We start from the raw sequence: 21,119 nt of genomic DNA on the forward strand, positions 1-21,119 counted from the left end.
GGAGGAATCTAGAGTTTGGCAGAGTGGGTGAACCAGAGTGATTCCGATGTGATCTTCCTGCACTTTTAAGCCTTTAAAAAAAAAAAACACACAAAAACACAAGAAATAAACTCCAGTTTTGGGAGTTTTGTTTTTGAAATACAACAAACTGTGCAGAGCAGGGCCAAAACAACTATGTCCTTGCTTGGAAAAGTGTTCTGCCTTCAGATCAACTGCCACACAAATGGTTGTTAGGAAATGCAGTAAGATTCCCAGTCAAGCAGACAAGGACCTAAAAATATGGCAAACGGTCCTCTGCCAAAGAAGAGGAGGCCAGAGCTTCCATTGACCTGACCTGCCACCCATCAGGGTTTAACCATTTCCCGGTTCTCTTATAGCGGCAGGTGGTTTTATAAAAGCTACTTCTGCCTGGAGTTGCACCCACATCATTCCTGAGTGATTTCATAGTAACTTCCAGGTGGCTTTTAAAGCTGCTCTTTAATAGTCTCCTAAATCTTCTGGTGGTTCTGAAAGCTTCATCTTCCTGGGTTAGCCTCCACCTCACTACTGAATGACTACTTAGTCTCCTCAATCTCTTGGTGGGTTTTTGGAAACCGTGTATTCCACTGCTTCTTAAACGTCCTGGCGGTTTATGGAAGCTGTGCCCTCCATCCACATTCTCCTAATCCCCGGTGTTTTTTTTGTAAGAAGCATCTTTCTAGGGTTGCACCTACATTGCTTCCTAGTTGTCTTCATAGTATTCTATATATACTGGCTGTTACTGGAACTACCTCTTTCTGGGGTTGCACCTATGTGACTCTTAAGTGACTTCATAATCACTTAATTTTCAAAGTAGTTTTTTGGGAAGCTGTGCTTTTTAGGGTTGCACCTATGTCACATCTGACTTCTTTCTTGGCAAAAATATCTCTGAGAAAATTCAGACAAAAGCTATATATATATCTCACCTCAGAGCTCCCTTTTACTCAGATACCTCAATGACAGATATTTTCCTCCACGCACTAACACTTCCCTCACCTCTTTCTCCACCTTCCTAATTTTATCTTCCCTCCACTCACAGGAGACACCTGTGACTAACTAATTTGTCCCCTGTGCTTCCTCCTAACCAAGTCATATAACACCTCCTCCTTATCCTTTCTCATATCTTCTCTCTTATCACCCACCACATCTCTTTCACAATAAACTGTCCACCTGCTTTCTTCCCTCCTCCTCTTCCAAACTGTTGACACACCTTAATCCATTAGATCATTTCTGCCCTTTTAATCATGCAACCTTACAGTGTTCGCAAACAGATTTTCAGCTTGCCCTCAGCACCTCCGCCTCTCCTCAGTACCGGTATCTCTTATCTACTCACTCCTTTCCAAGCCTCACCCTCTTAATAACCATCTTCTCCTTCCTAAACCTACCTCTTCGCTCGTGCCCACTGCTCAGACTAACACCCTCCATGTCCTCCCATCCCGCAACATCACACACAATTTGGCTATAACTGCCATCTCTTTCTTTTGAACACGTGTACCTCTCTTCTTCCATCTCCTTTCAACCATTCAGCCACCAACACCCTTCCATTGCCCCAAACAGCCCTGTCCTGCATCCTCCTTACAACTCAACCTACAAAACCTTTCTGTTTCTCCCTAGACTTACCACTACAACTCCACTTCTACCTCCTCTCCCTCCCTCATCCCTCAGCACATTCTCTCCCTCCCTCATCTCCTATCACCTCTCTCACCTCCCTACATCAATCCTTCTAATCACTATTTCTTATCCAGCCCAAATCGTCTTTCAACTCAACAACATCCCAACCTACAGCCACGTCCTTTCTTCCCCATTAAATACCTTCTACACCCTCATCTGAGATCACCCTAACCAGCATAATGTCCAGATCTTGCATATCATCCAAAGCTGCCTTTCGGGCACTAACTCCTTTCTAACGCTCTTCTCCTCCACACCCTTCTCAACACATGCACTCACCACAGACATGCAACATAAAAGAAAGGAAACACTATGCCACATCACCTCTCCCTCCTTCTCATCTCTACTTCTTCTAGCACTCAAATCATGACAGCCTATACTCACGGCATTCGTAACCCACCTCATATTTCTGCAAAGGTTAACCAACTCCCTGCACCCTTGTCTACATTCATTAACAGTGAAGTCTTTAAACGACCTTCTTGGGGAAGGAGAAGAGCATTTATTTTCCACACCTCTTCTCTCTTTGCTAGCTCCAATCTCTCCCCCTCTCACCAAACTCGTACTCTTCCCCTTACCAGTTACACCCTCTGCTTACACCTTTTCCTCTCCACTATCAGCATCATTTCATGTCTCTTTCATTTGAGTTGGTTTCTGACTAACCCACCCTAAGAGAACACACAACATATTTTCAGTCCAATAACAAATTCAAAACCAGATGTACTCTTTATAACCAAAATTTGGCCACAGACAACACCATACCAGTAAGTATCCAATAAGGCCATCACACCAAGATATTAAATCCATGCATGTAACCACCTGGGAAAGGCCAGTGGAGTTTTAGAGATGATATTCAAAGAATAACTTCAAATCACCAACTTTTAAAGCATGCTCTTGACAGATTGCAAATACCTGCAGGTCCTCTGCACACAGAAGTATTTTTTTGTGTGCCATCCTATTCATCTATAGACCATTGCAGAATGATTAAGCGTTTACAGAGGCCTTCCTGGGCACCATCCCAACTATCTGCTTCACTAAATCTTCCCAAGAAAAGCCAAGAACCATTCAATCAAATCTGGAAGATCTCAGCTTCTCTAAGCTAGACACAAGGGCTAAACACATAGCCAGCCATACACCTGACACAATCTTCACCGCACCTGAACTGATCATGACCAAACGATCCAGGCCTATTTTATGGAGCAGCCACAATCTAACCTCTCTTCAAAAACACATTAGCACAACACTAAAGTCAGGCACTCGTACAGCCTTGATCGCTTGGAACAAAACTTTTCATTCAACCCTCTCAAAATTCAACCTAATAAAATGAGCAATGCAGCTGGTTTTCCAAAGCCTCTTAAACATGCACGCACACTAAGAAACAACATAAATAACATTGGATCAATAAAGAAGTGAAGAAAATCAAATAATAAATGGCTGCAATCCAACGCCAATGGAAGAAATCATGCTTGACAAAACCTACCTGCAAATACTCAACAGTATCTACAAAGCTTACTTCAAGAAAACAAAAAGGTTTCCCTTAAGGCAAGGCAACTGGACACTCACAAAATCCCCAAACCCCCTAATGCACCATCATAACAGACCCCTCAGTCTCACAACATCTGTAACTCCATCACAGACAACTTTGTGACCAAAGCCGAGGTGAGACAACTTATTTTCATTAAAAGGCACCCAGACTTGCAGCTTGCAGATAGGCAGCCATCTGAAGTCAAGACAAAAACGAATAGGCCTACCCAACATAGATCCAACACTTGCATCCTTCATCCAATTCTCAGTCTCTGCTTTCCACAAGCTGTTTAAGGCTAGTTGGCATACAGGTCACCTTCAGGACACCTGCCCACCACAAACCTTTAAGAACCATCCTCCGTCAATAACCAACCCCTGTCATCTGACACCATTTCATCAGAGCCCCTACATCTAACATCTAACTCAACAAGAAGAACAACCTCAATTTTGCACACCTGGACAGTTACGACCCAATCTTGAATGGCTGGATCTTGGAAAACGGATTCAAATTACATATTTCACTCATATTGGGCACTTCCTTGAAGAAAACAACTTGCTCCCTGATCCCCAAACTAGGTTCCACCCACGAAGAAGCACAGAATCTGCTCTGATTTTCATCTTGAATGACTGAAATGGTGAAATGACAACGGTGTCACTACAATTCTTCTACTCATCTTGTTGGTTACATTTGATAACATTTACCAAAATTCCTGCTCGAGAGAATACGGAAACATGTTATAAAAGGAATTACATTTGACTGGATCATCTCCTACTTCTATGACTGATAAAACAATACCTAGGTTATCCTGTTTTAGGTTTAAACCTGTAACAACTGATAAAACCTCAAGGACAGGGAAAAAGCCCTCAGCAAATTTAATGTAATTCCGTTCAGCTGGTTTTTTTCGTGTGGCATAGCAAAGTTTCCTATGGAAATTAACATGGGAAATCAACACTTTAGGATCTCCCTCCAGCCTTCACAGTGTAACGACCAGTGTTGAAAAAATGGCATGTGGCCATTTGCACACAGGTATTTTTGTTATAAGTTACTATTTACTTGTTCAAGTGGCAATGACATTTGGTTGTGTACCTACCACTCACAGATCTTTACTAATGGGTGAATGTGAACAAATATATCTGTTATGAGAAAACATACTGTATCTCTGTTTTGACAATCACAAGACTCAATCCTGAATATTTACAAAACCGGTCAAAATGAGAACACTGGAATGTTTTAATCAATGCCTTGATGCTTTGCCTCAAAAGCTTTTCTCTTCTTGGCTCTTCCTTTGTCTCGATAGGTCTGTTTTATCTTCTGATAATCCTTAAACTCATCACAATGATACAGAACCTCATGACATTTAGTGGAATAGTTTTCAATTAAGACAGCTATACTGCAACTCCTTTATGCAGTAACACTGCGGTAGAAGGGTACAATATGTTAACCATCTCTCTGGTGCAGCTGCCAAGAACAAAGCAATTGCTTGTGGGCATATGTTTTGCATGTGTAATCAATCAACATATCCCTAAATTCTGGCAAGGTATTTTCTGCCATGAGTGCTTGATTACTTTGGTCTCTGACTTTCCCCTCAGAGTCTTTATGAGCAAGCCTGAACAGCAACATCTACCTTCAGTTATCTAGCACATCACAGTCATAGTGCTGCTGTTGAAAGCTGTCACTGACAAACTGTTGTTAGAAACACTCTACTGAAAAGCTGTTTGCATTTTTACCTTTGATATTCAACTTGACGACTGTAACACAGGTCCTACATGCCATTTCTCTTCCCTACAGCCTTTCTTGCACCAGACCACATAAGAGTCCATTGCCTACCCTTCCCCACTTATGTTGCCCTTCATTCTCTTTGTAAATATTGCTGTCCTAATCCCCTCAGTAAAATCTGCAATGGCAAAGGGTGGCACATGAAAGGGGCTTTAAGGGGCAAGCAGATCAGCACCAATAAAGTGGCCTATGCTTTGGTTAGCCACATGAATGATAAGCAGGCAGTCAACAGATATGACGGCTCAGTGGCCACTTAGTGCAATGACCCTGACCCCCCCTGCATAATGGTTCATTGCTCCTGCAATATCTCTGTTGAGCATACCTACCATAGCTGCGTTGCCCACTGATACAATGGCCTTCGTGCCCATCAGTGTGATGACATGGTGCGCTACAAGGGGTACTCTAGTTCTGGATTTGGAATATTTTATCTATGCGCCATTCCACATCCCGAGCTCAGTACTCCACTTGTCCTATCCGCCAGTTCAACACCTGCCTAAAGCTTAGCCACTCACATGTATCATGTTCTATTTACTAACCTTCCCAACACCCTGACTGCAATCTACAAGGTGCCACAGTTAACTAATAACAGGGTGTGTCTTTCTCAACCTCGAAGATGCTCCAATTTGCGACATGGACTATGACTCTAGTTCCCATATGTATCATGTCCATGGTCCCCACCTGCACATACTTGCAATGTACCAGCTGCATACCTCACCTGTGTGCTGGCAGCAATGCCAATCTGCATCAGGCCTATGTTTCTGATCTTTACTAGGCTATTATTCGCCACCTACATAACACAATACCTCATTCCCACTCTGCCTACTAACCAACATGATTTCCACTTCCTCACCTGTATTATGACACGATTCAGTTCTGTTTTGTCCTGGGCCAGGCTCTCATTCATGCCACTCATCTTGGACAGCGAGTCACGGAGTGACGCTTCCTCAGTCTTCAGCTTGTTCAGAGTCAGCTCTAACTCTGCGCGACCAGTCTCTGCCTGGGGAGGAAAAGTGGATCAAGGAAAGAGAGAGAAAAAAGTTTTAATACCCACTGTAAGAGTACCAGCGCTGAAGATCAGTTAAAACAGAGGGGATTTATGAACGAGGCATGACCTAGTGGCTAATGCAGACTGCACGTGATTTAACTCAAGCACACGGACATTTATTATCAACCAAAAGGGAAATTGTAGCTAATTAACCCTCTCAAAGCAGTGGTTTAGAATTTGATTGCAGAGAAAATGAGTAACTGCAAAACTCATTTGATTTACATTTTTTATAAAATGAATTCAACCTATGACACTACACAAATTAATACTACAGCACATCAGAAAGTTTAGGTTATCTTTGCAGTCAGGCAAAAAAAAATGGTTGAGGTGTTTAAGGGAGACATCGACTGGGACCTTAGAGAGAACTGTTTATGCAGCTCTGGGCATACTTTTCAGCACACTACACTAGATGACAGTAAGGTATACATTCGGAAGGAGGAGGGAGTGGTATGAGTAATCGCTATTTTTTCCACAGGCGAACCCTTGAAATTTTAAGAATAGTTGGAGAAGCAAAAAACAATATATTGGATGCTGTATTGGAAATAGTGCAGTTTTTCACCAAAACTCTTTTCAGCGAATATATTTTTATTTGCAGACATTTCATAGCAGTGACAGAAAGAGCAAGATTTGAGGAAGATGTGTGATATTGGCAATATTGTTCTATGTCAAGGAAAACAAATAGAGGATTTAGAAATGAACATTGTAACTGACCCAGTGATTCAAGACACATTACATAAAGGGGCTAAAAAATGTATTTATAACTATGAAACTGGGAGACTGCTAAATTGTGTAATAAAAATTATGGATGAACACTCTAAATAAACCAGAAAACCACATCAAACTTTCAAGAGATTTCATTACATTCTAAAACAGAAATATGGGACCTAACAAAACCTAGTTTACTAAAGTATGCGCAACAACTAATTTAGAAAAACCAATGTAAGAAAAGATGGTGTTACTCCTCCTTCTGAGTAACTAACCTTTACAGAAAAGAGTTCAACTGCAACTAGCAAACGGGATTAAAGGAAAACATAAATATGAAACCAACAAGAATTATTGTGGGAAGCCTTTATTAGGGAAAAGGGAACATGTATTGCTCAGTTACAAAAAACTCAACCTTAGAGCCAAATGTACTAACATTAGAATTATCTATTTCCTAATTGCGATTCTCTCCGAATCGCAATAAGGAAATCGGTATTCCTAATGTATGAAACTCCTTTGACTTTCATTAAAGATTCCTAGTGGGTCGCAAATAGGCCTACCTCATGCATACTAATGAGGTAGGTCGCAATTTGCGACCCATCAGGAATCACAGCCAGGGTGGTGTCCAGCTGGGTTCAGAGGACCACCATGTCTGTGATTGCTTTCTCATAAAGCAATCTTTCTTTTTTTAATCCAACATGTTTTACTTAATGGAAAACAGGATGTTTTAAAAAAAATACAAGAAGAAACGTTGCACTTTCATTATTTAAGAGTGGGCAGAGGTCCGTGGGGCCACTGCCTGCTCTTAAAAAATAAAAAATATTATTTACATTCTCAAAGGGGTAGGGGTCACTTGGGGATCACTTTGCGAATCAGTCATCACCAGTGTGAAACTAGTGGTAAAGTGTTACTGTTTTGTGACAGGAGTTTGGTCGCTAAACAGTAATATATACCATACCCATCCAGTATTTGGAAGGGACGCACACAAAACACACTCTTTCCAAATATCACATCGCAAAAGCAGAATGCGATTCCGTAACAAGTTAACATATCACATTTTGCCTTTTGTACATTGGAAAAAACATTTTTCTGGTTGCAATTGGCACCGGAAAAATGATTTGTACATTGGGCCCTTAGTCTCTATTTTTGAACCAGGGCGATGAGTAGGGGGTTTATTTAACACAGGCGCCCCACAACAGAAGAAAACTATAAAAACAACTCTCCAGACCATCCAGTCTTGGCATCAAAATGAATCCCTATATCACATAAGGGCAGACTTAAAGGCACGTGTTTTTGCAGCAGGTCCGAGGTACTTGGTTCTCTCTCAGCCCAGTTATTCAACAACTTTTGCAGAAAAGCAAATATAGGACAATCAATGGTAGCAACTGCTGTACCATTATAGTCAAAACACATAAGGATTCCATGGTAACACTCAACAATCTCTGCTGAACGCAAATGCAAAGATTTGTCCAAAAAGCTATGGATCATTTAACACATACTGATGCTCAAATGCATCCACCCTCATCAAGTGATTTATCACCAGAATGCAGCTCCATAAGGGTGTGATATCACCCATAGGACTGATGCAGCCCTTAAGCCCTCTGGACAGTTGTAAGATGTTGTTGTTATAACATTTCATTCCTTCCTTCATCCCATCGTTTGCTGTTAGTGCACGTGCTGCTCTTGTGCAGTTCATGGAATGTTAGGGGTGGAATGTTTGTGGTCGGAGAGCAGTTGGTGGGTAACCGTTGAGGCCTTGAACTTTTAGGTCCTGTCATGAGCAATGCTAATAAATGTGTCATGTGACATGCAGGCTCCAGTTGTTACTACAACAGTTTACTGGTAATCAACAATTGGTCAAAAATCCATACATAGGTCTGCTGTAAAAAGCGGACTACTAAGTGCTCACCTTGGACAGAGCCTCTGCAAGGTCAGCCTTCTCATGCTCAGAAACCTCCTTCTCCAGGGTGGCCTTGCTCAGAGCTTCCTTTACCAAAGTCAGCTCCTTCTTTAGGCTTGAGTGCTTCACTTCCAGCTGCTCCAGCAACTTGTGGCTGTAAATGAGGAGGAGCGGAAGAAATTACAGAAAACTTATTGGCCACTGTAGTTCCTCACTGTTTTTCAAGGACAGTATGTTGCCTACGGATGCCACCTCACTACACTCGGTGATAGAGTAAGGAAATCCTCCTATGATCTTGTCTCTGACCTTACTCATGGCTGTGAATGCCATAGGTGACCTAGAGTTTCTTTCTGTATATCCCTCAATTTATGTAAAATGTATCAATTTATATGCATCGTGCCCCACTATGAAAATACTGAAGACTGCCAAAAGTATGCTGACCCCAAACAGGATTTACAGCCTCATTATGAGGCTGGCAGCCCTAAGACTGTCAGTTCCAATGTGGTGGTCCGACCACCACATTGCAACATTGGTGGGCGGACCCACCTAAAAACCACCGTCTCCGCCAGTTCCAGACATAGTGAGGACGGTTGGGCTTGTAACCAGCTGGTACGGCTCTGTACTCAGCACCGCCTGGCTGATTACAACCCTACTTTCCGCCAGCCTTTTCATGGTGGGGACCCTGCCATGAAAAGGCTGGTGGAAAGCCAGAGCCGGTGGCGACAGAAAGCCCCTTGCCCAGCACCCTTAGAATGCGCACTGTCTGCCTTGCAGACAATGCGCATTCCAGGGGTGCTGGAGTGCAAATATATTGGCCTCGGCTCCCTTAATAGAGCCGAGGCCAATATCCTACCACTGTTCCTGCCGGTCAGCCCAGCGGGAAAGCATATTACAATGTTCCTGCCCGACTGGAACATTGCAATATGCTCGGGGGGAGGATGACACCGCTATGGCGATGGCGCCCCTCCAGTGAGTTTGGCAGGCCCACGGTGGGGCCGCCAAATTGATAATGAGGCCCTAAATAACAAACCTGAAACTTATGAACAATATTTGCATCTTTAATTTGTTACAGGAGTGAGTTAACCACGGTAGTTGGCAACTATGCCGGGACCAATGAATGACTGTGGCTCGCATCACTAGAAGCATGAGAATAGTTTCTGAACAACATCAAGCCAATGAGTAAACAGACAAAGAAGAATCTGCAGAAACTTTGATGGGAAGGACAACCACAGACTGAAGTGCCAAAAGGCCAAATAAGTGATAAGCAGTGTGCTACACAAATACCCAGAATGAGTGCTAACATTCGTAACCTACCAAAAATGCTTGCCACCCTATGGGCAGATAGGTCCATTCAAAATTCCCTGCTGGACACAGATTCTATCTCCTGACATTAGTGAAACATTACATTACAAGTTAAGATGTGTCTCAATTACCTCGACAAATACAACAAGACAGGGCGCCAGCTACTAGGGCAATAGTCTCAAGATGGACGTGGCCTGAGGCATAGTCTTAACTTGTGAAAAGTGGAAGAGCAGATAAGCTTGAAGTACTCTATTGAGTCCTGTTCTTGCCCTGTACTAACAGGGCAAGCAAATTAAAGTCATTCTAACTGTCAGAGACAGTATTGTTTAATTTTCCAAATGCTGAATAACCGTTTCACAGCAGAAAATAAATATATAGTAAGTCAGCAAATACAAAAAGAACCTATAAAATTGTTCAGTAACATACCCTAAACTTGAATCAATGCCATAAACAGATACCTTCCTGGAAACAGGAAATAGTGTAACAAAGCCTAAAGCATATTCCCTACTAGAGTATGTGTCCAGTGCTGGAAAAAAGAGGGAACCATTTTCGTTCTCATTCCTGCAGCTATTCTGCAGCTGGAGGCACGGTGCATACCTTCCCCACAAATCGCCCCAATGCAGTGGGCCAACACGGGTAAAGTTGCCACTGTGCTCATGCACATTCAGGGGCCTATTCACAAAGGTTAACTTACAAGTGAGTAAAACTACATGTGTAAGTTTACTCACACACTTTTCAATACCTACACTACTTTTGGCTATTTACCGGTTAAGATTGTAAAGTTACTCAAAAGTGTAGACTTACATGTCTTTGCCCCTAAAGCAGAGGGTGGTGCTAAATTTACAAGTGTAAAGTTAGTATTCCCAAAAAAGAGCACTGGCAAGTCGAGCACCACACATGGCCAACCATTGATACTGCAATAGCCTGCCATAGAAAACAATGGAGGCAGAGACTTAAAAAATAGAATTCGAAGGGAAACAACATTACTTTACATTAAATTAAGTTATTTTGAGTTTTTACCAATATATTTATAAACTGATTTAATTGTAAAACTTTTAAATGTAATACAAATTTATTATTTTATTGTAAAATGTTTAAAAACTAATCTTAAAATAAATGTAATTTTAATTAGTAAAAAGATACACAAATTCTACACTTTTTCTAATTTTTACTACATAAATAATAAGAAACATTTTAATTTCGATTGGATGTTTTTGATAATAAATCTATTAAAGAAATAATGTTAATTTAATGTAATATTTTTAAATTAATTACATTTGCGATTCAGAAATAACTTCAGTGCAGAGCATTTTTATTTTGTGCTACATGTGAAATAAATAAATTGAATAATTCACAATAATACTTAACATAAAAAATTTTTGCTATTTTTTCAAGCTAATTAAACTTTTAATTTCTCCTATACTTTACAAATGGGACACCTCTGCCTGCATGTTGTAGATCTCATTACAGTAACGTACAGGTACAAATAAAAATGTTTGTTAAAGTTGAAAAATATAGTAAAAATAATATTATGTTAAATATTAATGTATATTATTTGTATATATTTATTTTACATGTAGAACAAAATTAAAAAGCTACAGCACTGCCAAATTAATATTAGTTAAAAAATATATTATTTTGAATATATCAAATTAAATAAAAAACATTTCTCTGAAGACTAAATTAAAAATATCCCTACCTAGATTATACCTTTTTTGTTATGAATTAAAAAGTATTACAAGTGATCCATATAACTAAAAGTCATTTAATTTCATTATATTTAAATAACAATAATGTTACATCAATATTTAATTCTAAAAAAAAGTTATTAAACTATTTCTTTGTTTGTTGTTGTTTTACATTACATTAAATGTATTCACATTTTAACTTGTTTAGTTTTTTTAATTTCAAATTATTTCATTTGGGATTTTATTTTAAGTGTCATAGATCCATTATTTTCTGTCGTAGGGTGTGGCAGCACCAGCAGTTGGCCATGTGGGGTGCTGGAGTACAATTACTACTGTTTTAGGTCCATGTGGAGAAACGTTAGAAGAGCAGTTTGTGAGCAGCACTGGCCTTACACTTTGGTGGGTGGGTGGTTGCATATCCCCCCAAACCCTTCCCTAGCCCTCTCTAAACCCATCCTTACTCCTCCCGAAAGTCATCCTATTTAGTAGTACGTATATCCGTTTTTTCTCCTCCTTTGGGCCCTTCTCCATTTAATACTAAATATTTAACTTACATATGTAAGGATCTCCATAAGGAAAAGGATTGGAGAGGTAAAGATTGGAATGAAAACTCATTGGTTTGTAAACTGTATTTTGTAATAGAAAAATAGTACTTTTCTAGTATTATTTTACATACCACAAAATTCAATTTGTGTATTGGTGTCTGAATCAGATCAGAAGCAAGCAGAGCAGAGGTAGTTTTGAAACTCTTCATCCTTCCCAGCTTTCCATCTGGCTTGCAATAGCTCAGTTGAAAGACCATCAGTATCCTTTCTGTTTGAATTGTGTCTCTAGTAGGAGCAGTTGTTAAAGGTTGAGTTAAGTCTTCTGTACGCATGTACCCTGTCACCAGACTGACAGCCTTCCACCATGGCAAAGGTACACTAAAGGCATCATTACGAGTCTGATGGTCTACTGACTCCCAGACTTGCGGTGGCAGTCGGACCGCCACCAAATGCAGCCGTCCGACTGCCACATTATGACCGTGGCGGTTGCGCTGCAGTCAGACTGCCAGCAACGCTAGGATTCGTTGTCCTGGCGGTCGTGGCAGTCCAAATCCAGTGCTGCCCTGGGGATTACGACCCCCCGTCTCTGCCAGCAGTTTCATGGAGGTAACCATGCCATGAAAAGGCTGGCAGAGATGGGGTGCAGGGGACCCAAGGGGGCAGTGTAGGGGGGCCCCTGGCCAGCACCCTCGCAATGTCCTCTGTCAGCTTTGCACAGTGAACAATGCGATGGGTGCTGGTGCACCCTATGCACTACAGCATTGCCGCCGGCTCTATTACGAGCCGGAGACAATGCTGTAGGCCGCTGGACCAGCAGGCAGAACTGAGTTTCTGCCCACTGACCCAGCGGGAAACTCGTAATGAGCCCAGCGGGGAGGCTGCCACACTGGCAGCAACCTCCCTGTCGAAACTTCGGCAGATGGGCTTTTCCGTCCGCCGAATTCATAGTGAGGCCCTAAGGGTGTCACTTCTTAAGCAACCAAGGGATAAACAGCAGCAATCTTAACATGTTTTCACTTTCTCAATCTCCATTAATTGTTTTGTGGCACTAATAGGCTTTCTTGGCACCCAACAGAACTAATCCTAAAATAATGAAATATTGAGTTAAAATATGTAAAAGTTCAGACCTATGCCTTAAGTGTTTCATGGACCAGCTTGTAACAGGTGCACAACATACTAAGGTACTTAATCATGGATGTAACTAGAGGCCTACATGTTACATGTAAACTCTCCAACAAACGTATGAACTCACGATACTAGGTTATATAGAATGCAAATCTGTCACTCCATGTTACACGCAATTCTGTACAGCAAGCACTTAAACTTCTAAGCTATTTTACGGTGATATTAGATAACCAGAGCTTTGACATAGTGCTCTCCAGCGTGTGCATGAACCAAATTGGCTATCTTGTGGGTATTATACCCTTAGAAATGCTGAATTCAATAAATATCTGCAGCATGTGCTTGAAGACCTTGAGCTATCTTAAAATGTCTTCTGCTGTAAGCAATAAAGTAAGGAAGAACAGCTTTTCAATATTTTTCAGCACTGACAATTTCTATTGGGTTCAGAGTTTGTTAAATGAATTCATATGGATTGGTAGACAACAGTGGATTTTGTTTGGCTCAGCTTCTATTAATGATACAACCCCTTCATCATAGCTATGACACCCTTTCATGACTCCAGCACCTTCGAGCTTCACACAAACTCCATCTTCCAGGAGAAGAAGTGAATATTTATCTTTTTTCGTAGTACCCATGTTCAGATGAGGTGGTCTGCTCAGTGTGACTCAAAAGGGAGGTAGAAAGATAGATAATGCCAACCACTTTCCCCCCTCATACAATTTAAAAGTACACCAGGTCTCCTAAGGTCTCCCTGGTTTCTGTCTATCTTCCTTTATCATGGACAATGCTCTCAACTCATACAGTCTCCATGTGTACCCTTGCACCCCTCAGTCACGCACCCTCGCTCGATCTCTTTCTGGGCCCGTTCTTTGTCTTTGCTGATATCATCCTTCTCGTCCGCTAGGTTCTCTCGTTGGCGCTGCAGGTCACTGTTGGCCAGCTGCAGCTTTTCGTACTCCTGCTGGAGGGTCTCCATCTGTGGCTGCAGGGCCTGTAGTGTTCGCTCCAGGGTGCTCTTCTCACTGTGAGGGGCGGGAAGCAGGAGAGGTGACAATAAACAACAGTCAGTAGGCCTACTTCTATCAGTCTGTCTGCCCTCCAAAACTCAGGGTCATGGAGCAGCATGAAAGCCAGCATTTGAGAAGAAGGAAGAAGCAGACTTAGAAACAGAAATCATAGGAATTTAATTTCTGCGTTTATCTTCCATTGAAACAGAGTTTTTTTTAAAGACACAGATAAAATAAACACATTTCTTGACGTAATAAATCAGAAATCACCTCCTAAACCGGGAGCGTTACACACCTGTCAACTCACCTGTATTTTGTAGGGGTCACCTGTTTTTTATAGTATACTTAACATACAAAACTCCTGCATCACACTCTAAAAAACATCAGTTCTCCATTCTCTGTAATGGGACCCTTCTCTTAAACATCAGTCCTCACTCTCATGCAAGAGCCAACTGTTTGACTGGTATGGTACTACAGGCCCAAGTGCCACAAATCCAGAGAGTGAAGCGGGCAAACTCAATTGGGAACAACATTCTCAAGCTTTTTTTTAATTTTACCAACACAATTCTTATTAAAAAGGACCATTTCGACCTTGAGGTGTCTCAGGCTGAAAGGAAGGGGGTGGTCTCTGCTACTGTGAAGGAAAAGGAGGGGAAGCCAGGTAAATAAGTTATAAGCCTTAACACCGAGGTGTCTTCTATCTGAAAGAAATGTAAATGTGTGCAACTGGTTAATCAGCAAATCTAAAGGTTGTTTAGGGGCCAGTCAGTTTAGGCTTTAATTGATGGGAAATTTGAAATTTCATGGTGACAGAGTTATCATTTTGAGAGGTACTGTAAATTCAGTTACCAGTTTGTAATGCATCCTTTAAATGGAAACCTACCAGAAAGGCTTGCAATAGATATAGTCTGACTGCGTAATACTACAAATATACTTTTAAAAGCACTAGAAGAACTTAAACACTGAATCGTTTTTTATTTTTTACAGCAGTCTGCCTTATACTGTATGCAGCAAATCTTCAACTGTGTGTCATACATTTTTAAACTGTGGCAATCTATCTTATACTGTGGATCATGCATTTTTAAAAATTCAGTGACATATTCTGAGTACTTCCTATCACAGGTTGGCACCTCGCAGCACTACGAATATACATTTCACTATTCCCCAGTGCACCAATCAGGACTTACATCGATGTCCATTCGGTTACACCCCAGGAACTCTGGATTTATTTGATTGCACTAACCAACCGAGCTCGCCCATCAGAACAAAACATTTCCCACAAATTAGGTTAAAGTGCATGTACTTATTGTTTAAGGTATGTGCATTATATCTTGTATGATGTTACTTGCAGGTGAAAGACCAACAATATAATTAAGAAATGTATTTTTACCCAAGTGTCAGGCCTGCCCACCCCCGTCACTGAATCCCGCCCCCACTACAGTCAGGATCCCACTGATTTTGGTTCTACTTTAAAGTGGCATTGGCTTGAACAAAGCCCAGACCATAGCATGAGCATATACAATACCATTCTCTTCATACCAAGTCAGGTACTCCAGACAAAAAAACACGCATTTAGAATGTGCTGCACTAAGGTTTTAATGACTTCGTTTTTATTTTTTTTTACAATTAATAGGCAACTAGGAGCCACATGTACAAAGCTTTTTAGAGGTCACAAACTGTCCAATTCGCAGAATTGGGCCGTTTGCGACTGTTAAAAAGCATTTTTGTATGTACAAAGGCCAAATAGTAATTTGGTAACCTTTTACCGAATCTCAATTTGGCTTACTGATTCGGTATTAGGAAGGGACGGGTTTAGGGAGTCTCCTTCCTAATAGCGAATCACAGTGGTATATGTGAATGTTTTGCGACCCAAATACGGTAGCAAAACATTTGCATTTTAACACCAATTTCAAACTGGTGGTAACCTGTTTGCAAATGTGAAGGGGTCCCCAAGGAAGCCCCTTCCCCTTGGAGAATGTTCCTAAAGCCATTTTTTAAGAGCAGAGGACCAATGCCTGTTCTTAATGAATGAAAATAAAACTTTACATTTTCTTTTTTAAGCGCATCCCGTTTTCCTTTGAGGAAAACGTGATGTGTTTAAAAAAAAGATTGCTTTGACCCCAGCATGCCACCATCCCTGTGATTTCTGCGATTACCAATGGGTCGCAAAGCAAGTCCTACCTCATTAATATTAATGAGGTAGCTCCATCTGCGACCCACTGGGAAACGCAGATGAAACTCATATTAGTTTCATACGTTTGAAATTTCGGTTTCGTAATTGCGATTCACAGGAAATCGCAATTAGGAACTCGCAATTAGAAACTTTTGCATATGTGGCCCTAGGTGTAAAACTACCTCGTTGAGAATTGCCAGACAAAAACAGTTGTCATTTCAACTCCATGGTACCGGTCATGATAACTATAGCGTTACAATACCTTCAGATCGAGTTCGCGCACTATAAAAGAGCAAAAATTAAATTAAATAAAAAACGCATGCTGTCAAGCAAGGGCAGTCCGGCAAATTATATTTAACTTGATACGGAGGCACAAAGGCACAGACGAAGACACCGTGATATGGCTTATTTTTATTTCTATGACCCAAAGAAAAAAAATGTTAATATTGAGCTTGGTGGGACTGTGGAAAAAGGCAAACATATACAAAATAATTGGAAAGAGTGAAAAGAAATACTATGCTATAGGGGGCGGAGGGTACATCGACAGCAAGATAAGGCAGCGGGGAGGCCAAGTAAAGTAAAGAGAAATTCCTGGTAAAAAACGGAAACCGATGTCTTAAATGTAAAGAAAAACTGCTTCAAACAAAGTTCCGATGTTACTGCACCTAAAACTTAACGAGAAAGTGGAATCGGGCGAAAAATACTAAAGTACAAGAAGCTGGCCACTAGGTGTCAATGTTGTACTACTCAAGCTCTTTTCCTTGTGCAAAACTAGCACTGACAAAGGCAATAGGTCTCGCCTTTGGGACCATATAAGTATTTAGCCATGCAGCACATTAAACCTTTATCTGAAATAAACTTTTTGTTTGTGCATTCCTTCATACATTTGGCATTAGACTGTAAAGGTGAGAACTGCACCTAGAGGGAACCACAATAAAAATAACATTCCGAAGAAACATGGTCATGTAACCATATAGTCAGCTCAAAGCAGGCATAACCACATGAAAAGAGAAGGGCAGAGAGCACTGCGGTGTAATCATATATACAGCCACTAGAGGGCATACTGCATTACAAATTTTCAGGTCTAGCAGGCCTGCTAGAATATTATTACAAACAAGGCCCTTAGAATACAAACTATTCTGAGCTGTAAAGCAAAAGCTCCGGCTTTGAGGGAGCTTAAAAACAGTGCAGGAACCCAGAAGATGAGCTGGATGGAAAGAACATGCCGCGCTGAACGTTTTGGTGGTGGTCTCATTGTCATAGGACCACCACAGTCTGAGTTATGGGCAAAAATGTGTTACAAAACGAATGCCCCTCAAAGTATTATGGGGCGAGTTTCCCGAACGCCATGAATATTGTAGTATCGACCCTCCCATTGTGCCAGGGAGAGCTGCTTTGAGGGTTACCCCTTGTGTTTTTTCTATTGCAGAGGCGCCAGTTTGTATATTTTTCAAGTGCTAAACTTGAGAAGAATTTAGGAATGGGGCTGGAAATTTAACTGGTGCTCATGTAAAGAGCTCCAATCTTGCGGTCGAGTTCACTCTATGTAAAACTGCAAAAAGAATAAAAAAGAATCCCCCTTCAGCTTGCAGCCTTTTTCGGGTGCAGAAACAGCAAAGAAACAGTGAGATGCCAAATGAAGAAAAAACATACAGCTATGAGCGCAAAGCTGAGAGGCAAAAGAAAAAAGTAGTGCACCGACACCAAGGTATCTGGCCGATCATGCAATAATCATGTAACAGGGTCAGTCTCCCGGGTGGTAACAAAGCTGCCTTAAGGCAAGACATTTACCTAACGAACCAAAGGAATTTGAAAGGTAGGCCAAGGAATGAATTAAAGTGATGGGCATGGTGAAAGCCCACAGAAGAGGATTACAACATGTCAAGAGACAGTGCATGCACGCTGCCTAGCCTTGACCTAAAAAAAAGTAGAACATTCCTGCTACCACCTGGTACCTTACAAAACATGCCAACATTTTAAAGCATCAAAGTGGGAGTTTTTGGAAACAAATAGGGGGCAAATGCATTTTCCCTACTGACTTCTGTTAAAGCCGAGGCAATTTCAGGTGAGAGGCAGCTAAAATAAAGCCATTTTGGCTTCAAACATCGGGAGTCTCTCGTCTGATTCAGGTCTGTGGGCATGAATGCAATACTTGGAGGTCTGAGGGAGCAGTTTTGGAAACCTAGGGCCTTAAAAAAGGCATGTGGAAATGGAGTAGGCCTTCCAGACAGATTTGTGGGCTGCTGCATAATAGCTGGCAAGTTTTCAGATTGCTTATGTGTGACATTTCATTGTTTTCAGTGTACTACGTATGGGTGACAGTGAACTGCAAATTTGTGACACTTGGAGAGACAGTTTCTCATGAGTAAAACCTAGCAATTAAGATCACCAAAAGACAAATATCAGAAATTAGATCTTTTATGAACAATGCACTTCTAAAAGGATCTTGACCCTGTTACCACAATCACAGACGTCGGCCCCATTGCACTCATCTTCAGTGAGTGCTCTCTTGTTGGACTCATCTGTGCCACCACAATTAAGTGGTCCGTGCAGGGCCAGGTTGAGGCAGAGAGCATCTTTGGCCCGTATTCTGGGGCAGGGAGGCCAGTGAGCTCACTGACAGCATTGCTGTAACCCATAGGTGACGGCATTCCACCGTCTTACAGTGACACTCTGGTGTTTAGCGCTTATTTGCAATACAACTTACCTCATAGTATGTTATCCCATTATTATTCCACCAGACAGAAGCAGAGACTCATGATAGACTGCTAGCTCAGAAGGTCTCCTGGTCTCCCTGCTGGGTAAAGAGACATCACCCAGGAGAATCAAAATCACTTGCCCTGGAGCACCTACATTTGACTGACTACCAAGACCAGAGGACGCTTGAGTAAGAGTGTGCCTGGAGAGTGTGAGGTCCAGTTGGAAGACCCGTGTGCCAGACGGGGGTCACCAAAAAGATTAGTGCTAACCCACAGTTCAGGCCGATGCTTGTGTAAAACCCAAAGTCAGCGATCCAATATGCCAGAGAGGTCAACCATTAAAATTAGTACTTCCTGTCTGATGGCCATTGCCCATGTGCTGCCAAAAGTCAGCAACCCTGTATGCCAGAGGGTGCTGCCCAAAGATCAGTATTGTTGCATTAATCGGGCCATTGTCCATGTGCTGGCCAAAGTTTGCAACCTCGGATTCAAGGAGCTGCCTTGAAGAGCTAGCGACATCGCCCTGGCCCACATGCAGCCAGAGAACCTGTTTGTGAATGTGCATGGGTACACCTCCACTGTTAGATTGTTTTTCGCACAGCAGGCAAGAGTAGGTATGGAGTAGTGAGTACAATAAGATAGTGGCTGTTGGAAGCTGGCTCTGTACGTACTATATCAAAGTGAGAAACAGTGTGCACAGAGTCCAGGGTTTCCCCAGAGGCTTAACAGAGGCTAAAGTAGATAATACTAATGGTCTCTTTGTGGTAGTGTGGTCGAGCAGTTAGGCTTATCAGAAGGTTGTGCAAAGCATTTGTTGTACACACACAGAAAAGAGAAAAAGCACACAATGACTTAACTCCAGACCAATGGTTTTTATATTGCAAAAATATATTTTCTTAGTTTATGTTTAGAGCCACAAGACTTAAGTTGCAGTTAAGTACCTTAAATGTTTCGTATTTCACATGGGTATCAACAGTACTTTGTTTGAAATAGTTAAGTAATACAGTTTTGAATTATTGGCAAAAAGCTATTTTAAAAATGGACGCTACATTTTTCAAACAGTTCCTGGGAGGAAGAAAAGTTAGATCTGTTTACAGGTAAGGACAACACTTACAGTCTCAGTCTCTGGGTTTTAGGAAGTCCACTGGTTGGGGTTCAAGTTAACCCCAAACACCCACCACCAACAACACGGGGCCGGCTGGGTGCAGAGGTCAAAGTTGAGCAAATTTTAACGTGGGCTCTTATGGAGACAGGGGGAACTCGAAATCCGGTCAGCCAGCAGGTAAGTACCCATGACTCGGAGGGCAGACCGGGGGGGATTAGAAGAGCACTGAAGGGGCCACAAGTAGGCACCAAACACACACTCTCAGTGGCACAGGGGCGGCCGGGTGCAGGGTGCAAACAGGACGTCGGGTTTTCAATGCTGGTCTATGAGGAGATCCCGGGGGTCACTCAGAGGCTGCAGACAGGGTCCAGGGGGGGTGTCTCGAGCACACCACCGGTCGGACAGGGAGGAGGGCCGCCTGCTGAACGTTGAGGCACCGGGGTCGGTTTCTCCAAGGCCTGGGGGCTGCGGGTGCAGTGTGCCTTTAGGCGTCGGACATCTTCATCCGGAGCTTTGCGGTCAGGGTGGTCATTTGGGATTCCCTCTGCAGGCATCTTCATGGAGGAGAGGAGAGGTTCAATCCAGGGTGGGCACTTGCTCGCAATCGCCTGGGGACCCTCTCTTGCTGGGTGGACCACATGGACACAGGCCGTAGGCGTCGGCTGCACAGGGGTCAAGACTCGCGCATCTGGAGTGAGGTGAGAGTCCTTACTTGTAGGTTTCTTCAGACAGAGCCGCTGTCCTCAGGAGTTCTTGGTCCTTTTGAGTGCAGGGCAGTCCTCAGGAGTTGGCAGAGGTCACTGGCCCGCTGGACGCGTCGCTGATCTTTTTGCAGGTACTTTGAAGC

The 21,119-nt window shown here is 42.2% G+C and overlaps 1 protein-coding gene across 5 annotated transcripts in view; it reads right to left on the reverse strand.

The window, feature by feature from the left end:
- The window catches only part of CROCC (ciliary rootlet coiled-coil, rootletin), a 312,203-nt gene that overhangs the window by 174,445 nt on the left and 116,639 nt on the right, over positions 1–21,119 (reverse strand). For all 5 annotated transcript variants that reach the window (XM_069240717.1, XM_069240716.1, XM_069240714.1 and 2 more), the window contains 3 exons: positions 14,128–14,310; positions 8,641–8,785; positions 5,835–5,981 (listed from right to left, as the gene is read on the reverse strand). In XM_069240717.1, coding sequence (XP_069096818.1) covers positions 5,835–5,981; positions 8,641–8,785; positions 14,128–14,310 — 475 coding nt within the window. The remainder of the gene's footprint in view (positions 1–5,834; positions 5,982–8,640; positions 8,786–14,127; positions 14,311–21,119) is intronic.

Source organism: Pleurodeles waltl, chromosome 6 (assembly GCF_031143425.1).
Source record: "Pleurodeles waltl isolate 20211129_DDA chromosome 6, aPleWal1.hap1.20221129, whole genome shotgun sequence".
NCBI lineage: Eukaryota > Metazoa > Chordata > Amphibia > Caudata > Salamandridae > Pleurodeles > Pleurodeles waltl.